The 27,115-nt window shown below is 51.2% G+C and overlaps 3 protein-coding genes across 15 annotated transcripts in view; 2 read left to right on the top strand and 1 right to left on the bottom strand.

Annotated features, from left to right (window-relative positions):
• The window catches only part of Ctcf (CCCTC-binding factor), a 56,185-nt gene extending 50,663 nt beyond the window's left edge, over nucleotides 1–5,522 (top strand). For 3 of the 4 annotated variants that reach the window (XM_042700640.1, XM_042700639.1, XM_042700641.1), the window contains 2 exons: nucleotides 2,282–2,446; nucleotides 4,026–5,522. In XM_042700640.1, the coding sequence (XP_042556574.1) occupies nucleotides 2,282–2,446; nucleotides 4,026–4,210 (350 nt within the window). In that variant the 3' untranslated portion in view covers nucleotides 4,211–5,522. The remainder of the gene's footprint in view (nucleotides 1–2,281; nucleotides 2,447–4,025) is intronic. The other variant, XM_042700642.1, reaches the window with a different exon arrangement.
• Nucleotides 5,523–8,607: 3,085 nt separating this feature from the next.
• Carmil2 (capping protein regulator and myosin 1 linker 2) lies at nucleotides 8,608–24,266 on the top strand. 8 transcript variants are annotated; one of them, XM_042700782.1, is made up of 39 exons: nucleotides 8,608–8,819; nucleotides 9,071–9,162; nucleotides 9,260–9,310; nucleotides 9,639–9,701; nucleotides 9,828–9,952; nucleotides 10,064–10,155; nucleotides 10,285–10,355; nucleotides 10,471–10,544; nucleotides 10,684–10,759; nucleotides 10,839–10,927; nucleotides 11,039–11,133; nucleotides 11,214–11,300; nucleotides 11,379–11,491; nucleotides 11,581–11,658; nucleotides 11,997–12,073; nucleotides 12,158–12,262; nucleotides 12,457–12,526; nucleotides 12,656–12,737; nucleotides 12,848–12,944; nucleotides 13,031–13,088; nucleotides 13,206–13,378; nucleotides 13,542–13,704; nucleotides 13,784–13,885; nucleotides 16,341–16,469; nucleotides 16,553–16,666; nucleotides 16,821–16,981; nucleotides 17,055–17,142; nucleotides 17,325–17,462; nucleotides 17,856–17,922; nucleotides 18,353–18,588; nucleotides 19,408–19,508; nucleotides 19,590–19,953; nucleotides 20,036–20,158; nucleotides 22,813–22,849; nucleotides 22,999–23,070; nucleotides 23,193–23,414; nucleotides 23,603–23,653; nucleotides 23,951–24,028; nucleotides 24,107–24,266. In XM_042700782.1, exons 1-39 carry the CDS (start codon nucleotides 8,780–8,782, stop codon nucleotides 24,217–24,219), a joined length of 4,167 nt encoding a protein of 1,388 aa, XP_042556716.1. In that variant the 5' UTR covers nucleotides 8,608–8,779; the 3' UTR covers nucleotides 24,220–24,266. The 8 variants fall into 8 exon arrangements, with proteins under 8 accessions (XP_042556716.1, XP_042556718.1, XP_042556714.1 ...); XM_042700780.1 differs by having other exon boundaries at nucleotides 8,609–8,819; nucleotides 16,553–16,636; nucleotides 23,573–23,653; XM_042700786.1 differs by having other exon boundaries at nucleotides 8,609–8,819; nucleotides 17,055–17,112; nucleotides 17,325–17,378; nucleotides 23,573–23,653.
• On the bottom strand, nucleotides 24,249–27,083 carry Acd (ACD shelterin complex subunit and telomerase recruitment factor). 3 transcript variants are annotated; one of them, XM_042700787.1, is made up of 11 exons: nucleotides 26,903–27,083; nucleotides 26,694–26,830; nucleotides 26,455–26,548; nucleotides 26,290–26,366; nucleotides 26,070–26,114; nucleotides 25,934–25,968; nucleotides 25,650–25,825; nucleotides 25,472–25,571; nucleotides 24,735–25,087; nucleotides 24,503–24,594; nucleotides 24,249–24,425 (listed from the first exon to the last, which is right to left on the bottom strand). In XM_042700787.1, the coding sequence occupies exons 1-11, from the start codon at nucleotides 26,999–27,001 to the stop codon at nucleotides 24,347–24,349; spliced, it is 1,287 nt and encodes a 428-aa protein (XP_042556721.1). In that variant the 5' UTR covers nucleotides 27,002–27,083; the 3' UTR covers nucleotides 24,249–24,346. The 3 variants fall into 3 exon arrangements, with proteins under 3 accessions (XP_042556721.1, XP_042556724.1, XP_042556723.1); XM_042700789.1 differs by having other exon boundaries at nucleotides 24,250–24,425; nucleotides 25,650–25,801; XM_042700790.1 differs by lacking the exons at nucleotides 25,650–25,825; nucleotides 26,290–26,366; nucleotides 26,455–26,548; nucleotides 26,694–26,830; nucleotides 26,903–27,083 and having other exon boundaries at nucleotides 26,070–26,100.
• Between the last annotated feature and the right edge of the window lie 32 nt (nucleotides 27,084–27,115).

Genomic DNA, 27,115 nt, shown 5'->3' with positions numbered 1-27,115 from the left:
TTGCTCAGTACCAAATAAACAGGAAAAGCCGAAAGTGGCGATGTGGCTCAAGTGGTAGCATGCTAACCTTGAGCAAAAGAAGCTCAGGAACAGTGCTCAGGCCCTGAGTTCAAGCCCCAGAACTGGCAAAAAAGCAAAAGAAAAATTCAGTAATAGTCTCAAAAGAACTTTTTTTGGTGAGGGGTTCCTAGGGATTAAACTCAGGACCTTAGCTTTTTATCTCAAGACTGCTCATTGGTTTTCCCTCTCACACAGATAGACACACGCACACACTCCTACCCAACCAGGTATGAGCAGATTTCCAAGGGTCAGGCTTAGTATCTTGCTTTATCCTTACATAGTAAAGGAGACATTTTTATTTTCAGCTTGAACACTATTTTGTAGTTGTATATAGCTAATAAAAGATGGAATTGGGCTGGGAATGTGACTAAGTGGTAGAGTGCTTGCCTAGTATTCATGAAGCCCTGGGTTCGTTTCCTCAGTATCACATAAACAGAAAAAGCCAGAAGTGATGCTGTGGTTCAAGTGGTAGAGTGTTAGCCTTGAGCAAAAGAAGCTCAGGGACAGTGCCCAAGCCCTGAGTTCAAGTCCTAGGACTGGCAAAAAAAAAAAGAAGAAGAAGAAGATGGACTTGCCTCCCAAGAATTTGAAACATACCTGTAATCCTTGCAACTTTCAAGAGGCTGAGATCTAAGGATCTTGTTTCAAAGCCAGGCAAGGCAGAAAAGTCCATAAGACTATTATCTCCAATAAACTACTTGAAAAAAAAATTAGAAGTAGAGCTGTGGCTCAAGTGGTAGAGTACTAGCCTTGAGCAAAAGAAGCTCAGCAACAGTACCCAGCCCTGAGTCCAAGTCCTAGGACCAGCACCAAAAAAGCAAGAATTTGAAACAATGATCTGAGATAATAGTGGGAAAAACATTTAATAGCATTTTAGTTGATTTGCCTAACTATTATAGTATCTGTTTACCGTATATCAGTGCTGATAGCTAGAAACGTACGTGTGTGTGTGTGTGTGTGTGTGTGTGTGTGTGTGTGTGTGTGTGTGTGTGTGTGTGTGTGTGTGTGTGTGTGTGTTCTTGTGAATATTGGGGCTTTAACTCAGGGCCTTGTGTTCTTGCCTGTTTTTTGTTTGTTTTCCCCCACTTAACTTGCTCCACCATTTAAGCCATACCTCCACTTTTGACTTTTTTGCTTGTTAATTGGAGATAAAAGAGTCTCAAGGACTTTCCTGCTTGGGCTGGCTTCAAACTGGGATCCTCAGATTTCAGCCTCCTCAGTAGCCAGGATAACAAGTGTGAACCATTGGTGCCTGGCTGGCAAGCTTTTTTGGGGGGGGGGGCGGGGGCGGTCTTGGGGCCTGAACTCTGGGCCTGGGCGCTGTCCCTCAGCTCTTCAGCTCAAGGCTAGCACTCTACCACTTGTGCCACAGCGCCACTTCCGGCTTTTTTCTTTTTGCTTATGTGGTGCTGAGGAATTGAACCCAGGGCCTCATGCATGCAGGGCAAGCGCTCTACCACTGAGCCACCTTCCCTACCCCTGGCTGGCAAGCTTTTGTTTTGCTCATGTCTGGTGCTTTACCATTTGAGCTATGCCTCCAACCTAGCTTTTTGCAATTAGAGATAATGTCACTCAGACTTTCCTGCTCAGGCTGGCTTTTAACCATGATTCTCTAGGTTTTAGCTTCCTCAGTAGTTAGGATTACAAGTCTATGCTATGGGTACCTGCTGCAAATGCATGTTTTTTACTGGCTTTTCTTTTTTAACTACAGAGCAAAAATATTTTTACTGAGCAGAAAATTAAACCAACAGAAAATCCCAAAGACTGTGCTTGAGTTAGAGGTATAATACGGACTTTTCTTTTTGGTTAGTTGTGGGCTTGAACTATGGGCCTGGGCACTGTCCCTACAGTCTTCAGCACAAGATGATTCTCTGCCATTTGAGCCACAGCGCCACTTCTGGTTTCCTGGTGGTTCATTGGAGATAAGAGTCTCACGGACTTTCCTGCCCGGGCTGGCTTTCAACCTCCTGAGTAGCTAGGATTACAGGCGTAAGCCACCAGTGCCCAGCAGAGGTATGGGACGTTAAACATTTTGTATCACATGCACCAGATAAGGATAGATGATCCTTCAAAAGACAGAAAAATCTTAGCTCACTAAAGGAGCTTTACTTAGTAAAGGAAATAAATGTGTAATGAGACTTCACAGACATATGATTCTCTTTTTTCTTTTTCTTCCACTACTCACCTTGCCCTACTACCTGTTCCTCCTCATTTCCATGAGAAGAAAATGCTGAGCCAGATCTGGATGACAATGAGGATGATGAGGAACCTGCGGTAGAAATTGAACCAGAGCCAGAGCCTCAACCTGTGACCCCAGCCCCACCACCTGCCAAGAAGCGGAGAGGAAGACCCCCTGGCAGAACCAACCAGCCCAAACAGAACCAGCGTAAGTTGCTTGCCTCTGCTCTTGCATCTCCAACTTGTGAGGGAGCCAGGCGGGTCTGTGTTCTCAGGGAGGTGGGAACTAAGCCATGAAAACAAGTTAGGTCAGAATGGGAATAAACTCTCAGGAAATTACTTTTTAGAAGTTCTTACTGAAGAACATATGAGGAAGTCTCTACAAGCTTGTTAATTTCAAGAAGAAAATGTCCAGAGTAGAAGAGTACTTATGTTCTACAAGATGGGTATTGTTAATGTGGGCGAGTTTGGCAGGGTTGATATGGGAATGAACATAAAAGAGCCAAATTTTCAAGGATAAAATAATTTGTCTGATGTTGTCCCTCTGAAGAAGTTCAGAACCATAGAGTCAAGTGTTGGCCTCCTGTTCTATAAAAAGACCCAGAGGAAATGTTTCCCTGCCACTTTACACCACCAGGTGTGAAATGTCTCCTTAATCTCTTTAGGAGTGGCTATTTCATTTTGAGAAGTTTTGTGCCAGTAACTGGGGCTCACTCAGAGCCTCACACTCTTGCTTGGCTTTTTGCTAGTTAATTGTAAATAAGAATCTCATGGACTTGTCCAGTCTGTCTGGCTTTGAACCTCAATCTTCAGATCTCATCTATCTGAAGAGCTAGGATTATAGCCATGAGCCACCAGCACCCGGCTTTTTTTTTTTTTTGTATGGCAGTTCTAGGGTTTGAAATCAGGGCCTCACACTTGCTAGCTAAGTACCCTACCACTTTAAGCCACACCTACAGTTCATCTTTTTTTTTTTTTTCCATATTTTGTATATTCTCCTCAGCCCTGTGTTTAAATGTCTATCATGGGGAAAAAAAAGATTAATAGGTCATATAGCCCTCTCATTTCACCTACACAATGTTCGAGTGACCAAACTAGCAGGAAAATGGCCCTCACCCAGTGTAGAGGTGTGGAAGAGCTGTAGAATTAAAAATGTCACCTAGCCCCAGGCACTGGTGGCTCACATCTGTAATCCTAGCAACTCAGGAGGCTGAGATCTGAGGATTGTAGTTCGAAGCCAGCTGGGGCAGGAAAGTCTGTGAGACCCATCTCCAATTAACCATCAGAAAAACAGAAGTGGTGCTGTGGTTTAGAGGGTTAGAGCACTAGCTTTGAGCACAAAGAGATTCAAGGCCAGCACCCAGGCGCTGAGTTCAAGCCCCCAACCAACCAAAAACAAACAAAAAAGTTACCTACATCATACATTCTAAAGTATTCATAGTTCCAGATCATGTGCTATTTTGTGGGGGGGTTTTTTCTTCTGATTTAGTTTTAATTGTTTCACACACTATGAAGGAAAAGTAAGGATTTCAAAATGTAAGTTGGGAGGTATATGAGGATGAATGTCAGCATTTTGTCCTTTGGCAATTTCTAAGTATTAGGGCTCTATTTTAATGTATGTCTACATTTTAGGTGTTTAAGGTGATCTTTCGTTGACTTTATCCTTATCACCTCTAAGGGTTTCCTTTATTGCTAACTGTCTTATTCACTGTCGTATCTGAAAAGACCCTTGTAGTCTCTGGGGTCTTTAATGTACTGTTTGTTTTGTCTTTGCTTTGCTTTGCCAGCAACAGCCATCATTCAGGTTGAAGACCAGAATACAGGTGCAATTGAGAACATTATAGTTGAAGTCAAAAAAGAGCCAGATGCTGAGCCTGCAGAAGGGGAGGAAGAGGAGGCCCAGCCAGCTGCCACAGATGCCCCTAATGGAGACCTCACACCTGAGATGATCCTCAGCATGATGGACCGGTGATAACGGGGCCTTACTTGTCTCCAGGACTGTTCTAGGCTGTGTTTAAACGGCCTAAATTTTAATTTTTCTCCTTTTCTTCTTTTGGCTTTGGGAAAAGCATCATTTTACACCCATTTTACCAAACATACCGAGAACGAAAACTTCAAGGATGATGTTAGAAAAATGTGATTTAACTAGAACTTGCTGTTTGATGTTAGCAAATCATGGAATGTCCTGAGTTCCTGAGGGTTTACTGTGAAGTGTTGAGGACAGTGTTGATGCCTAACTAGTTTTCTGAGATGGAAACAGACATTGAGCCCTCTCTCTTGATTTAGTAAACCACTCCAGAATGGCCACGGGTTTCCCAGAGTTCTATAGTCTTCTTCCCAAGAGAGTTTTTAATTGTAAATGCAGACTTGGGAAGGACTTAGACTTTTAACCTGTTTTTTGCTTTTGCTTTTCCCTGACTCCCTTTGCTCGGAGCCAGCTGCACACCAGTAGTATGGCATGCTATGATCAGTTCCTGTCCTGAAAGCTTTGCCTCTTTCTTGGCAAAGTCTCTGGTATGGTCAAGCTTGTAAATAACTTTTTTACATTTTAATCTTTTCCATTAATTAAGAGATTGAAAAAAAAAGTGCAGTGTAAGAAAACCCAGCATTTAATTACTTGCAAATTAAGTTACCACGGACTCGGTGGTGTGTAAATGTTGACCAGGAATTGGATCACAATCATGTAGCAGAAAAGCACCCAGACTGCTGTCTGCTAGTGATGGATACCCATGTGGAGGTGATTTTCAGCCCATGGAGCCAGCATTTGAACCTTGTACAATTAACTTTATGATTTCCCATCAACATTTTCTTTGCTCTATTTGTAGCTAAATGTTGTATTTTATAAATCTTCTGTTAAAGCCAGAAGGGTGATTATGAATGGGTCACAGCAGCCCAGAAATGCTGGGCCAGAAAATTTTACTAGGTCAGTAATTTAAACTTTGGATCTGAAAAAAAAAAAAAATTATAATAATGTGAAGCAAAACCAACTTAAAAAGTGATTCTTGCACATGAACTGTCACATGTTTAAAATGTGTTTTTTAGAGAGCCTCAGTCTTACTGATTTCAAACACTTTTCTCTTCTGTGTATTGCTTTTAAGAGAGCCATCAGTTAGCTATCAGACTCTAGGTTGATGCATTTTGTACTTAGCTGTACTGTGTGATATTTTTCATTATTTTAGGACGCCAACATGAGACCTGTAATAAAATATGTAATGGGGTTGAAAGCTGGGGAGGAGGAGGATCTACTGCTGTACAGCTAATAAATCATAACGGATTAACAGGCACGCTTAAGACTCCATCTGGCATGATTCCTGCCTGCTGGGAGCCCAAGGGGGCCTGTGCATGGCTCCAGGTTGCTCAGACCTCCTCTTCTCAGGCATTCTCTATCCCTAACATACTTCTTTTGCAGTAGATGAGATAGTTTGGCAGATGACAGGATATTGGATGCAACCTGCTTGCTGCAACTTTTAACTTCCCAAAAGTGTGTATGTGAATAAGAGGCAAGTGAGCGGACCACTGCCAACTTCCACGAACCACCTTAGGAATGTATGCCCCATGTACAGAATGAAGTGCCCCAGAGCTGCCTTGAATAGAAAGAGCTGGGTGAGAAACTGTGTTCTTGGAATCTTGGCTCAGAGGGCTTAGGGTCACCCAGGCTCATGGGAGCAGAGATTTGGGTCCAGCATGACAAAATCTGAGGATCATGGTTCGAAGCCAGCATAGACAGCAAAGTCCATGAGACTCTTATCTCCAGTAACTACCAAAAAAGGCACAGTGGGACTTTTGTTCAAATGGTAAAAGCACTAGGCTTGAGCATAAAAGCTCAGGCCCCGATTTCAAGCCCTAGGACCAGTACCAAAAATAAATAAAAATAAAAAATCTTGTAGATTTGAATGAATGTTAGTAAACCTCAGGCTGTAAGAACACAAATTCTTCATCCCACCCATGGGCTAACTCCCCTACCAGAATTGTTGAGATGGGTACATCCTTTTCTAAAAGAAGTAAATCTGCAGAACAGTGAAGCTATATTTATCTGCATCTTCAATGTAGTTTGTTTCTATTTGTGTATATTCAAATTGTTTGAAAGTGGATTTGTTTTGGCTAGTGTGGGGGCAAGAGAAGTAACATAATGGAAGCTGGGAAGTGATTCATTTTTATACAGCCCATATATCCATATAGCCCATATATCCTTCCACAGAGGCCAGTTATCACTTGAATTCCTCCACTGAACTTTGAGCAGCAAGTTCCTGAACCAGTTTGCAGCTCCCTTCCTCATTTTTAAACCACAGGACTTGAGTAAAGTAATTTGCGAGGCTCTGGTAACTAACCTTTAATCCTAGCTACTTGGGAGATTGAGACCTGAGGATGTTGATTCAAAGCCAGCCTGCACAGCAAAGTCCATGAGACTCTTGTCTCCAGTTAACCACCAAAAAAAAAAAAAAAATGGAGCTATGGTTCAAGTGATAAGAGTGCCAGCATTGAGCAAAAAACGTCAGACAGCATGCAGACCCTGACTTCAAGCCCCAGTACCAGCATACATTTTTATTTTATTTTTCTTTATCTTCCACACCTCTGCAGGCATTTAGCCCTTTTTATTGCCCAGCAGGCACCTTAGCCTTCTTGGGTTTTTGGTCAGGATCCTCTCTTAAAACCACCCCTCACCCTGTACTTCTCAGACAGCAGGGCTGATTCTTATTGGGAGCTTCAGCATCCTAGTGCCCAGTGTGGTGTGCTGTCCAGAACAAGCTGAAGGCTTCACTTCAGTGAAGGAGTTATTGTAAGATCTGAGGCTAGTTAAGGTTTTGTCACTACTTTCCTGATCACTATCAGAAAAGGTGTCTGACTGTCCCACACACCAGTCCCAATCTCCATGTAGATCCTGGTTGCCTTAGTGGCTCTTGCCTGCCGCAAGTGCTCACTTGGTACAAGGGCTGACCTGACCTTCCTATTGTTGCTGCTGTTCTTGAACTTCAGGGTCCTCTGAAGTCCAATCCTAGGGTTGCTGTGATTGATTTTGCAAATGCCTCTGCTCAGTGTTAAGATACTATTACTGTGGACACTCTCTTAAACATAAAATCCTTAGAGCAAGCTGGGTGCCATTGGCTCACGCCTATAATCCTAGTTTAAAGAAGCTGAGATCTGAGGATTATGGTTTGAAGCCATCCTGAGCTAGAAAGTACAGGGGACTTATCTCTAGTTAACTACAATAAAAAAAAATTTTGAGTGGTTCAAGTGGTAGAGCACTATCCTTGAGCCCAAAATCTTAGGGACAGTACCCAATCCCTAAGTGTAAGACCCAGAACCACCACCGCCCTCTCTCCCCCCCTCCCAAAAAAAAGAAAAAGTCCTTGAAGCGACACGGGTCCAGTCGTAGGGCCTGAACTCTGGGCCTGGGCGCTGTCCCTCAGCTCTTCAGCTCAAGGCTAGCGCTCTACCACTTGAGCCACAGCGCCACTTCCAGCTTTTTTCTTTTTGCTTATGTGGTGCTGAGGAATCGAACCCAGGGCCTCAGGCATGCAAGGCAAGCTCTACCACTGAGGCACTTTCCCAGCTCAGGAACGACACTCTTAATAAGTTAATAGCTCCTGCTTACAAAAAGGATCTGAAGCCAGGCGCTGGTGGCTCATGTCTGAAATCCTCGATAGTCAGGAGGCTAAGATCGGAGGATCACAGTTCAAAGCCAACCCAGACAGGAAAGTCTCTTTATCTCCAGAAAACCAGAAGTGGTACTGTGGCTCAAGTGGTAGCGCACTCACCTTGAGCTGAAGAGCTCAGGGACAGCACCAAAGCCCAGAGTGCAAGCTGCCATGACCGACCAAAAAAAAACAAAAAAAAAAACTGAAGCTGGGTACTGATGGCTCACAGCTGTAATCCTAGCTACTAAGGAGACACAGCTGGGGAAAAATCCATGAAACTCAAACTACTCAGAAAAAGCCAAAAGTTGTGCTGTGGCTCAAGTGGTAGAGAACTAACCTTTAGCACAAAGAGGCTCAGGGTCAGCACTCAGTCCCTGCCGAAGTCATGGAACCTAGATTCAGAACAGGACAGGACCTGTGCTCCACTGTGCCCCTCCCTCCGCTGGGCCCCTGCCCGATTCGCTAGCCTGGCCGCGGGAGGGGTGGGCCGCTGGGATTCCCCAAGCGGACGGCGCCCCCTGGTGTTCACGGCAGACCCTGCGGGGCGGGATGAAAGTAGGGAGCGGCATACAAGATGAGTGGCCCCCACCCTACTCCCCTACCCCTCTTCACCTCCGTATGTACGCTGGCAGAAGAGCTCCTGCATGATAGGGTGGGTGGGCAACTAAGACTCTCCTTCCTCCCACAAACCTGAGCTGAGCCCAGGCGAGATCTTGGCCCAAGAGGCTGTGGCAGGGAGGGGCCGGGCCCAGGAGGGTGGCAGGCAGGAAGCTGCGTGTACTTTCCGCTGCTAGAGGAGCAGGTGGCTGCCGTGAGGCCCTCTGCCAAGCTTCCTGTGTGTGGGGGCCTTGCTGGCTGCTCCTTCCCGCCCTAGCTCGTTAGGCCATCCGGGCCTGGCCAATTCTATGGCCCAGAACCCGGACGACATATCCAGTGAGCTCCGAGGTAAGCCCAAGCCCATTCTGCCCATTTGACTGTGAGGAGACAGCACGGGCCCCAAACCTTAGAGGTTGGCTCAGCATCCCGGAGTTCTCATCAAAGCTTTTCTTTACTCTTCCTGTGGCCTAGAACCCCTCACCCCCATCTACTTCCTGGCTAACCTATGGCTCCTGCTACCTCACAGCTTTCCTGGCACAGACAGTAGGCAAGGAATGGCCCTTATGGGCCCAAATTCCCAGCAGCTTGTCCTTCCTCAGGTGAGATCACCAGATTCCTGTGGCCCAAAGAGGTGGAGCTGCTGCTTAAAACCTGGCTACCTCAGCAGGGTGCTGAGCAAAGTCATGTCTTGGTATGGTGGGCAGGAGCAGACCCCAAAGGGCGGGGTGGTGAGGGCCCAGCCCAAAGCCTCTTGCTTTGTCTGGAGTGTCAGACTGTGTCTCCCCCAGGCCCTGCTGAGATGGAGGGCCTACCTGCTGCACACTTGCCTCCCACTGAGGGTGAGTCCCAGGGCCTGCTCACCCACCCCATTTCCTCCTCACCTTTTACTCTCCAGCATCTTCCTTAGCAAGGGGCTCCATCTGCAGGGGGTTTCCTTTCTCTTCTGGGCTCCCAGCAGCAGACAGGAAGGGGAATCTGAGTTGGGCTGGCTCTAGACTTCAGGCTGCACAAAAACTGAACTCGTAGGCCAGTGTGATGGTGTAGATCTGTAATTCCACCACTGACGGACGCAGCCTAGGCTACATAGAGAAGCCATGTCTCAACAACAACAACAAAAAGCCCTGGGTTTCCATGAGGGTGAGGCTCGGGGGCTTGGTTGCAATCTAGGTGGACTGTACATTCAGCTATCTGGAAGTCCAGGCCATGGTGCTTCAGGAGACACCTCCACAGGTGAGACGTGGTACCCCACCTTTACCCATAGGATGGTTTAGTCTTCATCCTCCTACACATGGAGCTCTAGAAGGGAAACCAGACCCTACACATGGAGCCAAAGCCCAACAACTCTCCTCTCCCCAGGTTACTTTTGAGCTAGAGTCCCTACCTGACCTGGTCTTGGAGTTTCCTGGTGTGGCTGCCGTGGAACAGCTGGCCCAACATGTAGCTGCTGCTATCAAAAAAGCCTTCCCTCACTCGACCCTTGGGTGAGCCCTGGCTACTTCAAGGGGTGGAAGGAAGCGGGAAGCAGGAAGCACTCCAAAGGAGCACTGAAGTTCTAGAAATCCCTTGCCCCTTCTCCTTTATTCCATCCCCAGGAAGCTTTTCCGAAAGCCCACCCCTCCTTCAATGCTGGCTCGGCTGGAGAGAAGCAATTCCTCAGAGCCCACAGCACCCAGCAGTCCCTGCGGTAAGGCCCTTAGAGTTGGGAGGGCTCCCAAGCTAAGCAAAGCCACTTGGATCACGGCCACTATTTAGTCTGATCTTCCAACTTCCGCTTTTTGTTTTTCCCTCCATCATATCCCTGGCACCTCCCCAGGTGGCTTCTTGAAGACATATGAGGCTCTGTGTGACTACAATGGCTTCCCTTTCCAAGAGGAGATTCAGTGGGTAAGAGTAGGAACTTTTCTGGGAGACTCTGGAGACATCTGGTTCCCATGTGTGTTGTGCCTCTTTATCCTTCATGGCTCCACACTAGCTATGAACGCTTTTTTTCTCCACCCAGGATATAGACACCATCTACCATCGTCAGGGCTGCCGCCATTTCTGCCTGGGAGATTTCAGCCACCTTAGCAGCCGGTGCGAGGCCTGCCAGAATTGGGAGGATAGGAGGACTCTTACATTCATGCTTCTTGGCCTTGGCCTCCAAGGAGGGAATGCTGGGCCTAAGATCTGGCCTGAGGCCCTGAGCTGTCCCCCTGCTCTGCCCACCACCCAGGGATCTGGCTTTGAGTGTGGCTGCCCTGTCCTACAATCGATGGTTCCGGCGCCTTTCCTGTGTGGACATGAAGCTGGTGAGGTAGAGTTCAGGGAGGGCTAAGGGCGTGAGGGCCAAGGTACAACCTGCTGAGAGTCATGGCCTTCTGGTCTCAGAGCCTCGAGGTCTCAGAACAGATTCTGCACATGATGAGTCAGTCGTCCCACCTGGAGGAGTTGGTGCTGGAAACCTGTGGACTGAGAGGGTGAAGAGGGCCTATGAGGGAAGGGTGGGGCTTGGGATTGGGGGCTAGTGATCTGGGGAGCACTTGGGAAAGCCAGGATCAGAGTATCATGCCTGGGGTCTTGGTCCTCAGAGATTTTGTCCGGAGACTGGCTCAGATATTGACAAGACACTCCAACTCTGGGTTGCGGGAGCTTAGCCTGGCTGGAAATCTGCTGGATGACAGAGGTATAATACGGCTGAGCCTGGGGATTGAGAAAGGCAGCTAGGTGGAAGAGACGAGTCTTACAGAGCTTCCCCATCCCCAGGTATGGCTGCACTTAGCAGACACCTAGTATGTCGTCCAGGAGCTTTGAGGAAACTCAACCTAGCACAGACAGGGTTGACTCCACGAGGTGAGCTGGGTGATAATAGTGTAGAGAGGGGATAAGGGGTCTGCCGGATTATTGAGACACGACCTCGTCCAACTCCAGGAATGCGGGCTCTGGGCCAGGCACTGGCCACCAATGCTGCCTTTGACTCTACTTTGACCCACCTGGACATTTCTGGGAATCCTGGGGCTCTGGGAGCCTCTGAGGACAGTGGGGTGAGTGGTGGTCTTCAGGATCTGAGACTGGAGTGACCCAAAGCACTAAGACGATTCCTAACTCCTCAAAGCCCTCATCCTCCCACCAGGGTCTCTATAGTTTCCTGAGCCATCCTAATGTTCTGGCGTTCCTGAATCTTGCAGGAACTGACACCGCTTTGGACATGGTAAGATGCTGGTCAAGAGTGGGGGTGGGGGACTAGCTGGTGGGAGGTTGTTAGCCTAGACAGGGTGGCCTTATAGAACAGAAAGGGCGGGGCTGGGAAGGTGGCTCAGTGGTAGAGCGCTTGCCTTGCATGCCTGAGGCCCTGGGTTCGATTCCTCAGCACCACATAAGCAAAAAGAAAAAAGCCGGAAGTGGCTCTGTGGCTCAAGTGGTAGAGTGCTGAAGAGCTGAGGGACAGCACCCAGGCCCAGAGTTCAGGCCCCACAACTGGACCCCCTCTCCAAAAAAAAAAAAACCAGTAAGGGCTCTGCAGATGTAGCCAGCACCCTCTTCCCACAGCTCTTTGCGGCACTGTCCTGTGGCTGTTGTGCCAGCCTCACCCACCTGGACGCTTCAAGGAACATCTTCTCCCGCATGTAAGGGCGACTGGGACTGCCAGAGCTGGGGAGGCTGCTGAGAAAGGCCTGTGCTTCAATCCTTCCTCCTGCTTTCCACCCTAGGAAGTCCCGGGCCCAGCCTGCTGCGCTGAAGCTTTTCCTCAGCCAGGCAGGGATGCTTCAGCACCTGAGCCTGGCAGGCTGCAAGTTGCCTTCTGATGCACTCAGGTGAGTCTCCTTACCCCTGGCCTGGCCATGTACCCACAGGTGTGGCCACCACCTTGAGGTTCTCTGGGGCCTCACCCCATTCCTCTCTCACTCACAACCTCCTCTAAGTCCTGGTCCTGACTTTTGTGGTATTTGGTGGCACCATGGGGCCCTCCTTCCCAGTTCCCACCACCTCCCATGACATTCTTCCTCAGGGCCCTGTTAGATGGCCTCGCACTCAACACACACATCTGCAACCTACACTTGGACCTCAGTGCTTGTGAGGTGAGTGCTGTGTTCTAAGTGTGAGTTGGTGTGCCCGCACATTGGAAGTAGTGGGGGTGGGGGAGGGAGCCGGCCTGTTCACTACCTGCCCCTCCCCATCGTGACCTGTGTGGCCTACCTCCACTCTAGCTGCGCTCAGCGGGTGCGCAGGTGATACAAGACTTAGTGTGCGACGCAGGTGCTGTGAGTTCCTTGGATCTGGCGGATAATGGTGAGGCCACCAGGGAGTCCATCCTCCCATTATCCACCCAATTGCTAATCCCCACCCAGCTACTACAGCCTCTGCTTTGGGCATCGCCCTAGCCACTCCCCACCCCTCAGGTTTCGGCTCAGACATGGTGACTCTGGTGCTGGCCATTGGGAGGAGTCGATCCCTGAAACATGTGGCACTTGGAAGGAACTTCAACGTCCGGTGCAAGTGAGCCCCCAACTCATCCCTCATCCTCCCAGATAGCACCCTACCCACCCTGGTCCCCTGCCTTCAACAGCAGTCCTTGCCCGCAGGGAGACCTTAGATGACGTCCTGCACCGGATCGTCCAGCTTATGCAGGATGATGACTGTGTGAGTTCACAGGACCTTGTGGGGCCCTGAAGCAATAGACACTTTTGGCTTTTTCTCACTCTTGCTTCCTCCAACCCTGTGACCTGCCCTCCTTGCTAACCTTTGTCTTAACCCCAGCCTCTGCAATCCCTATCTGTGGCTGAGTCACGGCTGAAGCTGGGCGCCAGCGTCCTGCTCCAGGCTCTGGGCACCAATCCGAACTTGACAGCTCTGGATATCAGTGGCAACGCCATGGGGGATGCAGGAGCCAAGATGCTAGCCAAAGCACTGCGAGTCAACACTAGGCTCCGGTGGGCTGGGTCATCAAAGGGATGGGCGGGGTCATCGGGGACCAATAGGAGTGGAAGGCAGAGTTGAAGGAGCAGGCAGTGCAGCTGAACAAATGCATTAGGTCAGTGGATTGGGTGGAGTCTGGAGGGGGCTTCTTGGGGACTCAAGGCCCATCTCGCTTAGGTCTGTGATCTGGGACCGGAACCACACATCTGCTGTGGGCCTGCTGGATGTGGCTCAGGCCCTGGAACAGAACCACAGCCTGAAGTCCATGCCTCTGCCACTGATGGACGTGACCCAGGCACAGCGCAGCCGCCCAGAATTGACAGCACGTGCAGTAAATCAAGTGAGGGCCACCTCCTCCCCTGCCCTTCCCTCCATTGTGGCTCTGCCCCCTGCCAGTTCTCAATATCCTTTGCCCCCAGATCCAAGCCTGCCTCTTGAGGAACAACCGCACAGACCCTGTCTCCTCAAATCGTACATCCCACCTTGAACCTTTAGGTCTGGTCTCCGACCGATTAGAACAGGTCAGTGTTACCTCTCCCCAACTTTGAGTACCCAGGGAGACTTGGAGAGTTGAGACTAACATCTCTGAGGTCTCTGCTAGACAATTCCCTGACTTTGGACCGCAGACCACCAGCTGCACCTAAAATAGCTCCCCAGATAGCACCATGGGCTGCTTTACTTTCAAGCTTGTTATCGGGCCCTCCTAATAAAAAGGAAGTGTTTTCAATCTTCCAAATTGGCCGGGCGCCAATGGCTCACACCTGTAATCCTAGCTACTCAGGAGGCTGAGATCAGAGGATCACGGTTCAAAGCCAGCCAGGGAACAAAAGTCTGTGAGACTCTTTATCTCCAATAAACCACTCAAAAAAACTGAAAGTAGCGTTTTGGCTCAAGTGGTAGAGTGCTAGCCTTGAGCTGAAGAGCTGAGGGACAGTGCCCAGGCCCAGGGTTCAAGCCCCACGACCGACAAAAACAGAAAACAAAAAAACAGACCTTCCAAATTGTAGCCTCATCTCTGATTTCCCATTCCCATTTCTCCTCTCTCTGCTGTCCTCTTGTGTAGCCAGGAGGCCCCCCCTGACATGACCTCCCTCTACTGTTTTCTCCAGTGCTGGGGCTTGGAACTCAGGGCCTGGGCACTGTCCCTGAGTTTCTTTGGCTCAAGGCTAGTGCTCTACCACTTGAACCACAGCACCACTTCTGACTTTTTGTTTGCTTGCTTGTTTATGTGATACTGAGGAATCACACCCAGGGCCTCATATGTGCTAGCCAAGCACTCGATCACTAAGCCACATTCCCATCCCTGTTCCCACTTTTCTAAATTTCAGAGCCCAGACAGCTAGATCCACACCTGCTGTGGAGGTTTTATTCACTGTACCTCTCCAAGTGAGCATCTCTTCCAAATTCATTTCTCTAGTCCGGAACCCAATTTCCCTGATGCCCACAGTCATCACGTGTGTGAGCAAAGATTTAAGTGTTCTTCCAAGTTCCTCCTGGCCTCATTGCGGTCCTCGCAGTCCTCTTTGCTCCCTCCCCTGGACTGTTTCTCAAGCATTCACTCCTCACCCCAACCAACCTTTGCTTCCTAGGTTCATCTCTATGGATCCTAGCTCCCCACCCCCAAATCCACTATTTGAACAGTAGACAGCTTTTACTATTTTTTGTTTATTAGAGATTGAACTCAGGACCTCTACCATTCAATCCATTCCCCTAGGCCTTTTAGGTTTTAATTATTTTTCAGATGATCTTATGTTTTTATCTGGGGCAGCCTAGCCTCAAACCTCTATCCTTTTCCCATGTACCTAGAATAGAGGCATGTACCACCAATCCTGGCTTCTTTGTTGAGATGGAGGGGTCTCCCTAAACTTTTTACTTTTTACTTGAATCTCAATCCTCTTACCTCTGAGCTGGGACTACAAGTATGAGCCTCCATGCATTGTCAGAGTGTGTGTGTGGGGGGGGGGGGGGGTGCCGGTGGCTCACACCTGTAATCCTAGCTACTCAGGAGGCTAAGATCTGAGGATCAGGGTTCAAAGCCAGACCGAGCAGGCCTGGTTTCTAATTAAAATTTCTACAAGTTTCACTATTCTTGAAGTTCTTGAACCACACTCAACTTCATTCACCTCTGCCATTGCCTCTCTCTCTCCCCACTGGTGCCAGCCCTTAACATGGCTTGTTTTACTTTCTAGTTATGCTTTTTTTTTTTTTTTTTTTTGTCCATGTGGAGCCTGAACTCTGGGCCTGGGCACTGTCCCTCAGCTCTTCAGTTGTAGACTAGCACTCTACCACTTGAGCCTCAGCCCCACTTCCAGCTTTTTCTGTTTATGTAGTGCTGAGGAATCGAACCGAGGGCCTCAGGCATGCAAGGCAAGCGCTCTACCACTGAGCCACCTTCCCAGCCCCTCTAGTTATGCTTTTGTTCACATATATTAATGTAAAAGGGTTTCACCATGATAATTCCCATGAACATATGTTATCATTTAGTCAAATTAAGCTTATCTATTGCTCTCTCTTTCCTGATTCCCCTATCTTCATATTGTTCAACAGCTTTCAATGACTTTCCTTTATTGTCTCTTCATATATAGATTTATTTTTCAATATTATTTGTCTTCCATCACTGTCTTTTCCTCTTCCTCTTTCTCATCTTCCCAGTCTCACAACTACATTCATGTTCACTATCTGTATGTGTATGTTATTGTGTATGTATGTATATATATATATATATATATATATATATATAATACATAGACATATTCTTTTCTTCCTGGTCTGGGTACTTAGAAAGTATCAAGTCCCTAAAATGACCAAAAGGAAGAGGTACTGTTCTCCCCTTCTTGAACAAACAGGGTTCCTAAACAGCTGGCCTGACTGTGGGGCTTCAGGACTTTACCCATCCTGTCAGAGACCCTGGGAAGAGACAGGCAGAATCAGAGAGAGTGGGAGAAAACTGGGACTGATCCCTGATGTCCTCCTCAGGAAGTGAATGAATTGTGTCAGTCGGTTCAGGAGCATGTGGAGCTGCTGGGCTGTGGGGCTGGGCCCCAGGGTGAAGCTGCCGTGCACCAAGCTGAGGATGCCATTCAGAATGCCAACTTCTCTCTCAGCGTGAGCACTCCCTCTCTCACTGGGAGGACCTCTCCCCTCTTAGTCACCTGTGAACTTGCAACCCTCTCCTCCTTGGCCCTCAGATTCTTCCAATTTTATATGAGGCTGGGAGTTCCCCAAGCCATCACTGGCAGCTCCAGCAAAAGCTGGACAGCCTCCTGGAACAGGTGGGTGAGATCTGCTGTCAGGACATCCAGGTAAGATGATGCTTATATCCCCAACTCCACCTCCATATGTAGACTTGACCCCCATCCTATAGAAGTCTGTGATACTCTCTGTAGGGGCTTCTAGTCTCAAGCTAAGGTGCCGTGGTCCTAGCCACATGCTCACCATACTGTAATCTTTGTCCAGAACTTCACTCAGGCCACACTGGACACAACCAAGAGCCTCTGCTCACGGATGCTACAGGAACCCGGCTGGAGAGAGCAGCTAGAAAAGGTCCTGGTGGTCTCAAGTGGCCTCCCAGAACTGCTTCCAGAGCAACTTCTACAAGATGCCTTCACCAGGCTCAAGTAGGCTGGGTGGGGCTGGGCTGGACAAGGCTAGGCAGAGCCATCACACTAACATTGCCTCTACTGCCCTCAGGGACATGAGGCTGTCCATCACAGGGACCCTGGCAGAGAGCATTGTGGCTCAGGCTCTGGTGGGTCTGAGTGCAGCCCGGGATCAACTGGTGAGGAGGGGGAACCAGCTATGCGCGTGCGCGCGCGCGCACACACACACACACACACACACACACACACACACACACACACACACACACACTGACCTGGCCATCTGCCTTGCATGGACCCTCCAATATCTTCTGGGGTCAGGTAGCCCAGGGGTACATCTTTGTGCGGCCTTATATTGCAGGTGGAGAGTCTGGCTAAGCAAGCACCAGTAATGATGCCCCCTACCCGGCCGGCGGTGAGTGGAGAGCTTAGCCCCTTTGGACCTGGGGAATTGGAAGGTCTTTTTTTCCTGGAGAAGAAGGAAGAGAAAGAAAGGAAGGTATAAGTGGTCCCACAATTCCAAGTCTAAAACTTCAAATCTTCTCTCTTGCTTTGGGGAATGGGAAATGAGAAATAGTTCCTCAGAGCTGGGCGCTGGTGGCTCATCCCTGTTATCCTAGCTACTCAGGAGACTGAGATCTGAGAATCAAGGTTCAAAGCCAGCCCAGGCAGGAAAGTCTATGAGACTTTTATTTCTAATTAATCACCAGAAAACCATGGTGCCGTGGCTCAAAGTGGAAGAGCACTTGCCTTGAGTGAAAAAAGCTCAGGGATAGCGCCCAGGCCGAGTTCAAGCCCACCAACAACCAAAAAAAAAAAAGACGAAGAAGAAGAAGAAGAAGAAGCAGTTCACCTCTGCCCAATCTAACTGAGGTCGTTCCTTTCCCACCAGGATGACAGTCCCTCTGGGAAATGGCCTGAGGCCAGCCACTGTCTTCACCTAGTCCCTTTCCTCCACAGTAAGTCCGGGCCCCTGGGAAGTTTACCTAAATGGGCAGAACTCCTCTAGACCTGGGCGCGTTTAGACACTCATTTGGCCTGTCCCGGGTTCTCCCTAAACTCCTGCATGGGCCAGGCCGGGCAAGACCCGATGCAACTGGCAAAGCTGGGGTCTGCTGCGGTCAGCATCCGGTGGTACCTGAGTCGATCAAGGCCAGGACACTTCTCCCCTGCCTCCCCCTCCTCTTTTCCCAGCCCCGGGACGCGCATGCTTGGCGCCGCGCGCACTCGCGGCCGCGCTCAGCACCACGGACAGCGGCAGCGGGGGAGGGGCGGGCGGCGTCGCCGGGCCCCTCCCCGCGCCCTGGGCGGGTCCCCCGCCGCCCTAGCGCCTCCGCTTCCACCTCCCCGGGCTCGGCGCTTCCTGCTCTTCTCCTGCCCCCGCCTCAGGTGCTGCTGAAGAAGCGGAGCGGGGCCCCGAGCTGGCGGCTCCCGGGGAAGATGCGGAGCCGCAGGCGGGGCCGTCCGCGCGCGGCTCTCCGAGCCCCGCCGCCCCCGGACCTCCGGCCGGCCCGCTGCCTCGCATGGACCTGCCACCGTCCGGACAGCCCCTGCGCCATCCGACCCGTGCCCGGCCGCGGCCACGCCGCCAGCACCACCACCGCCCGCCGCCGGGGGGCCCCCAGGTGAGCGCCCTCCCCCCACGCCGGGACTCCTGGACTTGGGGTCGTGGGTGACCCGGTCGCTCCTCAGGAATGATGGCGGGCAGAGAGGCGAATTGTGGGGCCCCAAGGCCACTTGGTGGCATGGCCACCGTAGTGTCCTGGCTTTTCCCTGGCCACCCGCACCTTAGGCCATGCCCATGCGGGGCCTTCGAGATGTGCCTGCGTGTAGGACTCCGCCTCGGAGTGGCCCACCACCCCGGTGGATGTGGGAGAGAGGTGTTGCCCTCCCTCCCCCTGGGTTACTGGAAGATGCCAGGCCTCTGGAACAATCCTGAGTCTGCTGCATGTCTGGCGGGTGGAGGTGTGGGGAACCGGGGTGGGGGGGGGGGTGCTGGTAGGGGCAGTGGGCACTGGCATGAAGCGAGGAGGAGCCTGCCAAGGCCCCCCGAGGATCTGACGCAGCAGCCGGCGCCACTAAGCCGGCAGCAGGCCTGCCGGGTGGGGTGGGGGTGGGGGTGAGGGTACTGCAGGAACTGTTGGGAGCGGATGGGGTGGCAAGTGGGAATGTGTGATCCAGGGGTCACACATCCGGGAGTGCTAGCTTGGCAGTGGCCAGGTGGTTCAGGACATAGGATATTCTGTGAGACAAGAATGGGTGTAAACTGGGTGTGTGTGCCAAGGTGGGCAGCTGGAGGGAATGTGTAAAAGCCAGAACCTCTGCCCCACACTGGACAGCGGGAGGACGGGTCCAAGCTTCAGGATGAAGCATAAACAGGCTCGATGCTGGGTAACAGCAGCCACCACAGCTGCCTCCAGCCCTGACCTCTCGTGGTCTTCTAGGTGCCCCCAGCCCTGCCTCAAGAAGGGAATGGGCTCAGTGCCCGTGTGGATGAAGGTGTGGAGGAATTCTTCTCCAAAAGGCTGATCCAGCAGGATTCCCTGTGAGTGAGGGGCAGTTCCAGAGGGCAGGGGAGGGAGGGATGCCAGTGGACTGCCGTACTCACTGATGATCATCCCCACAGCTGGGCCCCTGAGGAAGACCCAGCCACTGAAGGGGGTGCCACTCCTGTTCCCCGAACACTTCGCAAGAAGCTGGGCACCCTTTTTGCCTTTAAGAAGCCTCGTTCAACAAGGGGTCCACGGCCTGATCTAGAGACCAGCCCTGGGGCAGCTGCTCGTGCCAGAAAAACCACACTCGGGGACTTGCTGCGGCCACCACCCCGTCCTGGCCGTGGTGATGAGTCTGGAGGAGCCGAGGGGGGCACCAGCAGTCCTGACCCCGCCCGCAGGAGCCGGCCACGCTACACACGAGAAAGCAAGGCCTACTCCATGATTCTACTGCCTGCTGAAGAGGAAGCAGCAACACTGGGTGCCAGACCTGACAGGGTGAGGCCTGGCACTAGAGTGTGGGCTTTTCTGGATCAGAAGGCAGTGGGCTTTCTCCTGATTTAAGCATCTCTGTCCCCAGCGGCGGCCCCTTGAGCGAGGAGACACAGAACTGGCCCCATCCTTCGAACAGCGGGTACAAGTGATGCTGCAGAGGATCGGTGTAAGCCGGGGCAGCGGGGGCACCGAAGGCAAGAGAAAGCAAGTGAGTTGGGGAGTAAGTGTGAAGCGAGGGGGCAGGTGGCATGTGGGTGACATCTGTGACCAGGATGGAGGAGACTCATGACATAAATAGATGTAATTGTCAGTTCCACTCTTCTCTGAAAAACAGTGATTGAACTTTCTTCCCTTTCAGCTTCTGCCCTGACCTAGGTCACTGGGACTTCTTACTAGAAGGGTGCTTCTCTGGGAAAGAACTTTCTCTGCATATGTAACAGAAATCTCACCTTGTCATCTGTATTTGAAACAGCAAGTCCTCCGGGAGCTTTCTTTGGAGACTGTCTAGGCTCCTAACCCTGCTCCAAGGTCCTAATTGGCTTTGGTTCCAGTCACCTTGGACTGGAAGAGCAGTAGCTCTTCTTTCATGGGGCCCTGCCTGCAGTATTTTGGGTTATACCAGGTTCCTGTTCAGCCATTCCTGCAGTGCTTCCTGAGCCTTCCTTGACTCTCTTCTATAACTGCCCTGTTAAGACACACAGCCCTAGCTGGTGGTGCTGGTGCCTCATGTATGTAATCCTGGCTACTCAGGAAGCGGAGATTGGAGGATCATGGTTTGAAGCTAGTCTACGCAGATGAATCCCCAAGACTCGAGAATCTCCAAGTAGCTAGCAAAAAGCCAGAAGTGGAGATGTGCCTCAAGTGGTAGAAATGTCAGCCTTGGGCAGAAAAGCTAATCAAAAAAGCACAAGGCCTAGTGCTAGTACAAAACCAGTAGAGCCTTATGTACCATCCACTTAATTGCTTTTCATGTCTGGGTGCTGATGGCTCACTCCTGTAATCCTAGATATTCAGGAGGCTGAGATCTGAGGATCGAATGCAGTTTGAAGCCAGCCCAGGCACGGAAATCACGAGACTGTTATCTCCAATTAAACACCAGAAAGGGGCTAGGAAGTTGGCTCAGTGGTAGAGTGCTTGCCTGGCGTGCATGAGGCCCTGAATTCGATTCCTCAGCACCACATAAGCAGAAAAAGCCGGAAGTGGCACTGTGGCTCAAGTGGTAGGGCGCTAGCCTTGAGCTGAAGAGCTGAGAGACAGTGCCCAGGACCAAAGTTCAGGCCCCATGACCGACTAAACAAAAGAACAAAAACACCAGAATTAGTGCTGTGGCTCAAAGGGAAAAAACTCAGCGACAGCACCAAGACCCTGAATTCAAGCCCCACCACCAATCAAAAAAACAAAGTTTTTCATGTAGAATATATATGAAATACAGTGCAGCCTGAATTTAGAAACAAATGGGAGCAGGGAAGGTTGCTCAGTGGTAGAGTACTTGCCTTGCATGCATGAAGCCCTGGGTTCGATTCCTCAGCACCACATAAACAGAAAAAGTTGGAAGTGGTGCTGTGGCTCAAGTGGTAGAGTATTAGCCTTGAGCTGAAGAGCTGAGGTACAGTGCCTAGGCCCAGAGTTCAAGCCCCACACCAACCAAAAAAAAAAAAAAAAAAAAAGAAAAGAAAAAAAGAATGGAAATTACATGACAGAATTAAGAAATATTATCTAGACAAGTACTACAGGTAGTAATGAACCTGTACTACCAACTTTAAGAGGTTGGGCAAGATTACAAGTTTAAGGCCATCCTGAGATATAATACTCTGTTTCAAACAAAAATCCCAGAACCAAAGAGGTCACTTCATGTATTTACAAACATATACTATTTCTGTGTGCCAACTGCTTGCCATCCAGTCTTTTGAGATCTGGGAGTAAGAACTAGGTTTGCCTTAGTTTTTCTCAGCATGTGTAGCTGTGTTGTAAGAACGATAGCTATGCTGAGTGCAGTGGCTGATGACTACAGTCATAGCTACTTGGGATGCAAAGATGGGAAGATCAAATTTTGGGGCCAGACTAGGCATTAAAAAAATGGAGACTCGGCTAGGAAGATGGCTCAGTGGTAGAGCGCTTGCCTTGCATGCATGAGGCCCTGGGTTCGATTCCTCAGCACCGCATAAGCAAAAAGAAAAAAGCCAGAAGTGGCGCTGTGGCTCAAGTGGTAGAGCACTAGCCTTGAGCTGAAGAGCTGAGGGACAGCGCCCAGGCCCAGAGTTCAGGCCCCACTACTGGACCAAAAAAAAAAAAAAACGGAGACTCAACCAGGTGCTGGTGACTCGCCTGTAATCCTAGCTACTCAGGAGGCTGAGATCTGAGGATCATGGTTCAAAAGCCAGTCTGGTCAGGAAAGTTTGTGAGACTCTTATCTCTAATTAACCACCAGAAAACCAGAACTGGCTCCATGGTTCAAGTGGTAGAGCATTCCCTTAAGCTGAAGAGCTGAGTGACAGCGCCTAGGCCCAGAGTTCAAACCCCACAACCAGCCGAAAAAAAAAAAATGGAGACTCAAACCAATGGCTGGGCAAGGTGGTGCACATGTTATCCTAGCTATAAGAAAAGCACAGTGACTGGGCACAGTGGCATGCACCTGCCATCCCCATCGACAGAAAAGCACAAGTAGACCAGGCTGGCCCCTTCATAAAGCAAGACCCTGACTAAGGCAAAAAGGCATTGGAGGCATGGCTCAAGTGGAAGACTGCCTGCCTAGCAACAGAGAGGTCCTGAGTCCAAACCCCAGTATCACCAAAGGCCCAAAGAAAAGGACAAGACTAGAATGAAGGGAGCAGGACCTGGATTTGACTGCCTTTTTTCTTACAGAGCAAAGATGGTGAAATCAAGAAAGCTGGCTCAGATGGTAAGTGGGACCATGGGTAAGAGTCCATTTACAGGGAGCTAGTGTCCTTCGAGGTAGTCTCCAAGGCACGTGTTCTCCTGGGGGAGGTCAGGTTTTTCTTGCCTTCATCCCTAAGGTCTGGTGCCTGAGCCCCCAGCCCCCCCTTGCAGGTGACATTATGGACAGTTCCACGGAGACTCCTCCCATCTCAATCAAGTCTCGCACTCACTCTGTGTCTGCTGGTGAGTGAGAGCCACTGCGTGTGTTGGGGAGTTGCAGGGATGGGCCAGGAAGGGGTCAGACCATTGCTCAGACCCATGTCTAGGCTGGGCTCAGATTGTGAAAAACACCTACCTTCCCGCAGACTCCTCATGCAGACCTGGCGCAGGGGGCCATGGGCCTGAGTCTACCACCTGGAAGACACTGGGGCAGCAACTGAACGCAGAGCTCAGAGGCCGAGGTTGGGGCCAACAGGATGGTCCAGGTCCCCCTTCTCCTTGTCCTAGCCCAAGCCCCCGAAGAGGCAGCCCCTCTCCAGACATCCTGGGCCTCCCAGAGGACCCTTGCTTGGGCTCCAGGAATGAAGGTAGGCAGGCACCCCTCTCTCCTATCCCAATCATGGGCTGAGGACTGGAAAAGTCCCTGCTGGGAACTCGGCTCCTCTGGGGACCCTGAAGGTGGGAGGCAAGGGCTTGGGGGAAAGCAGCTGTTGGGCTCAGACCCTGATACCCTGGCCTCCCTTAGATGGCCAGTTGAGGCCACGGCCTCTCTCAGCAGGGCGACGAGCAGTGTCTGTGCATGAGGACCAGCTCCAGGCCCCTGCTGGTGAGGGAGATACCTCCACGTGTGCTTGAGTGCAGAAAATGGGGGAGGGCGGGCTCTGGGGCTTCCTACCTGGTGCTTCCTGGTGGAGGGGGCCACAGTGACGTGAAGACTAGGGAAATCAGGGTGTAAGAGTTTGGCAAGCTCTCCTTACTAGCTCTAACTCTACCTCATGAAACGCAACCTTTGCCAAGGGTGGGAGGACAGAGTATGGGAAAGCATGTGCACGCTTTTACATGGCTTGAAGGTGGGGGGAAAGGCTGGGTCTAGACAGTCAGCAACCATTTTTGTGTCCCTCAGAACGGCCCCTGCGGCTGCAGCGCTCCCCAGTCCTCAAGCGCAGGCCGAAACTTGAGGCACCCCCATCCCCAAGCCTAGGTAAGAAGGGGCCAGGGCCAGCTGGGAGGGTACAGGACTGCTCAGTACAGCCCTGACCCTTCCTTTCTCCCTTCACAGGATCTGGTCTTGGAACCGAGCCTCTGCTCCCACAGCCCACAGAGCCCTCAAGCCCTGAGCGGAGCCCACCCTCCCCAGCCACAGACCAAAGAGGCGGCGGCCCCAATCCCTGATCCTCTCCTGCCGCATGAGATTATTTTATTAAAAAATTTGAAGGAAACAGAGAGTAGGGAGCATTGTTTGTCCACACCTCAGCATACACCTGTGTGGCTACATCACCTCATGTACTCGTAGGAGCTCTCACACCTGAGTTAGCTCGGTCTCTGGCTGTGGTTCCGTCAAGTACTGCAAAGCCCAGGCCACAAGCTGAGGAGGGAGCCTGGGAAGAAACCATGTCTGTGAATTAAGGTTGCCCCAGGCTGATGATCAACAAAATAGGCAGCCCTAGATACACACCTGGCAGCTTGGACTTGGGCACGGAGGGAGGCACAGGGTGGCTCATACTTATATTGGAAAGCAGAGCCATCACGATGTCTCTTTGGGGGCTCCTAGAATGGGGGTGGTATTTGGAGGAGCCAATAAGGACCCCTAATCCCATCCAAGCCTATGTTCCACCCTCCCACCCCTCGCCCCATCTCTATCCAAAGCCCTACCCTTTCTCCCTTCCAATTGCAGAGTAAATGCTCACCCAGACAGAGCAGGGCTCCTGGGTGCCTTTGGCTGGGGTCCTTGGAAGACGCTGCCCATTTTTGGGGGACAACTCTACTTCTTTGAACTCCAGCTTCTGGGCTCTGGTAACAGAGGCCCGGTGTTGACTAGGGGCACGGCCAATGGGTGAGAATGTGGGAGTACAAGAAGCGGATACACAACTGGGGTGTAGGGGGCTGTGGGTTAAGGTTTTAGAGGCTGAGCAGTTGGCTGGTGGGGATGAGGAGCTGTCTTCCTGCTCTAGTTCTGGAGTAACCAAGGACAGGGCAGGCAAAAGGCTGATGCTGGCACCACTTTCCTCCAGTGGCATGTGGCTGGGTGAGGTAGGAGTTCCTAGAGAAAAGAGAACTCACTGTGGGCACAGCCCTCTCAGCCCAGACCAGCTGAGTGGCCTGTGAGCTCATATGAGTTGGTAGGGTCTATGTTCACTCCCACACCATTCCATAGCATACTGTGTAGCCCAGGAACCTGACTGACAGTGAGTACTCACAGTCTGAGCACCAGCTCCTCATCCACTGGGTGAGGATGGACAGGAGATTAAGATCATAAACAATTCCTACAGAGCTGGTTATAGGACAGGAGATTAGGAGCATAAGCAATTTCTACAGAGCTCAGGGACCAGTGACTCTAGAGAGGCTCAACAGTGGGGGCGTTGGAATCCAAAGACCCCTTCTGACCCCTCCACTTTTCCTTACCTTGTTGTGCCCTTTTTCTTACCTTGTTGTGCCCTCTGGCTTGAACCCAGAGATCTCAGAATTTGTTGGTCATTGTCAGAAATGTGCAGCAATAAACCAGAGACAGTGTACATGTCTTCTACCTGCAGGACATGAACTCTCAACTTGGCCCTCATCTAACTCCTCACCCTGACACCTGCCAAAGAAAACCCCAGACTGACCATTGCATTGCAGTGGGAGGCAGCCCACTGGGTGAGAGGGGGCGCTGGGCAAGGGCCTTTCAACATCAGGCAGCTCTCAGCCAGGCGTACTAGCGCCCCCCGGTGCTCCTGTTCCTCTTGAACTTCATCCAGAAGCTGAGACAGTGTTAGGCCTGGGAACGGGACCAGGCAGCGGACTGAAGCCCAAAGAGAAGGAAGTGTGGGAAGTGTTCACTGGGACGCACAGGATGGTAGGAGAGGTGAGACTAAAAAACTGAGGATCACTGGGCAACCCTGACCAGTACCTGCACTGGAAGAAGTGGACTCTGAAAGGTGATCCCTATAAAAGCAGAGTAGACAAGTCTCAGGCGCAATTCTGAGGCCTGTCTACCCAGATTTGGCACTCTTTGAATCCTACTCAGAGCCCAACCCCAGACTCACTCAAGGCAGTCATAGAGCTTTTTCTGTACATCTGAGTCCTGGTTGCTGTGGAGAAGAGGAGGTAGGAAGTCAGTGTTATTAAGGATCCAAGCCCTCTCACCCAAAGGTCTATGCTACAGCCAGCCAGGACTGGGTGGAGGATAGAGCCCATACTTCAAACATGGCAACCCTGAGCGCTGCTACTGAGCTTCACAGACCTGCCTTTGGGGACATCACTTACCAATCTGTCACCTGTACACGGGGTTGATCTGTGGGCAGCATGGTGAAGCGGTCCAGCTGGAGGTAAAACTCTGAAGGCTGGAGGAGTTGAGGAGGGAGAGAGGCTTACAGTTTGTCACGAAAAACCCGGGCACAGAAACTCACCCTAGCCAGTTTCACCACTCACCACGTCGCCCTCAGCGACCTGGATGCGGACCTCACAGGCCTTCAATAGCAGCAACTGGCCCTCTTTCCCGCAGAATCCGAACTCCTTTTCCTCCCTACGGCGGAGAACATGACCCTCATAGCTTGGCCCTACTGAACACAAGCCCCACATGTGGGGAGCACAAGTCTCCTCCCTAACTCTCCGGGGCCCGCCCACCTCGAGGCTCAACTTTCTGTTGAGTTCGGCGGCGCCTCTCTTACCAGTCTGAGGCGTCCAGGGCCTCGCTCGTCACCAGACATCTGACGCTGTAGAGTCCGTCAGATACAAGCAGCATGGCTCCGGTGTCAGGGGAGTCGGGGGCATTGGATGGGCCCGGCGTCTCTGAGTCCCAAAGTACCTGAAGGCGGTGACTGGCGTCAATCTACTACACTTGCCCAGTCCCGTCTCAGGGCCCCGAGTGGAGACTCACCTTGAGCAGCTGCCCGGGTCGTGGGCTTGAGAGTGTTTCTGAGCCCAGGATCAGCTCTCGAATCCAGGGCCGCAGGACCGGCCTCCCGTAGTTGGCCATTCCCGCGGCGAAGCGGGACGTACGAGCAGGGTTTCCCGCGGACGCCGCGGCTCCGCCTCCAGTCGGAAGAGGAAGCGCGTGGGGTGGGGCGGGTCTTGAGGCCTAAGCCCCGCC

This window comes from Dipodomys spectabilis, unplaced genomic scaffold (assembly GCF_019054845.1).
Source record: "Dipodomys spectabilis isolate Male_0828 unplaced genomic scaffold, ASM1905484v1 ptg000273l, whole genome shotgun sequence".
Lineage (NCBI taxonomy): Eukaryota > Metazoa > Chordata > Mammalia > Rodentia > Heteromyidae > Dipodomys > Dipodomys spectabilis.
Note: the sequence above shows the minus strand (reverse complement) of the source record. Positions and strands in the feature narration are given on the sequence as shown.

Coding starts and splice junctions, on each gene's coding strand:
- Carmil2 (XM_042700779.1), top strand. CDS start 8,780: ATGGCCCAGAACCCGGACGACATATCCAGTGAGCTCCGAG. Junction 12,263..12,456: donor TTGCCTTCTGATGCACTCAG/GTGAGTCTCCTT, acceptor ATTCTTCCTCAG/GGCCCTGTTAGATGGCCTCG. Junction 17,463..17,855: donor AGGAAGAGAAAGAAAGGAAG/GTATAAGTGGTC, acceptor CTTTCCCACCAG/GATGACAGTCCCTCTGGGAA.
- Acd (XM_042700787.1), bottom strand. CDS start 27,001: ATGGCCAACTACGGGAGGCCGGTCCTGCGGCCCTGGATTCGAGAGCTG. Junction 26,367..26,454: donor AGGTCGCTGAGGGCGACGTG/GTGAGTGGTGAA, acceptor CAACTCCTCCAG/CCTTCAGAGTTTTACCTCCA. Junction 25,826..25,933: donor GTCCACTTCTTCCAGTGCAG/GTACTGGTCAGG, acceptor TTTGGGCTTCAG/TCCGCTGCCTGGTCCCGTTC.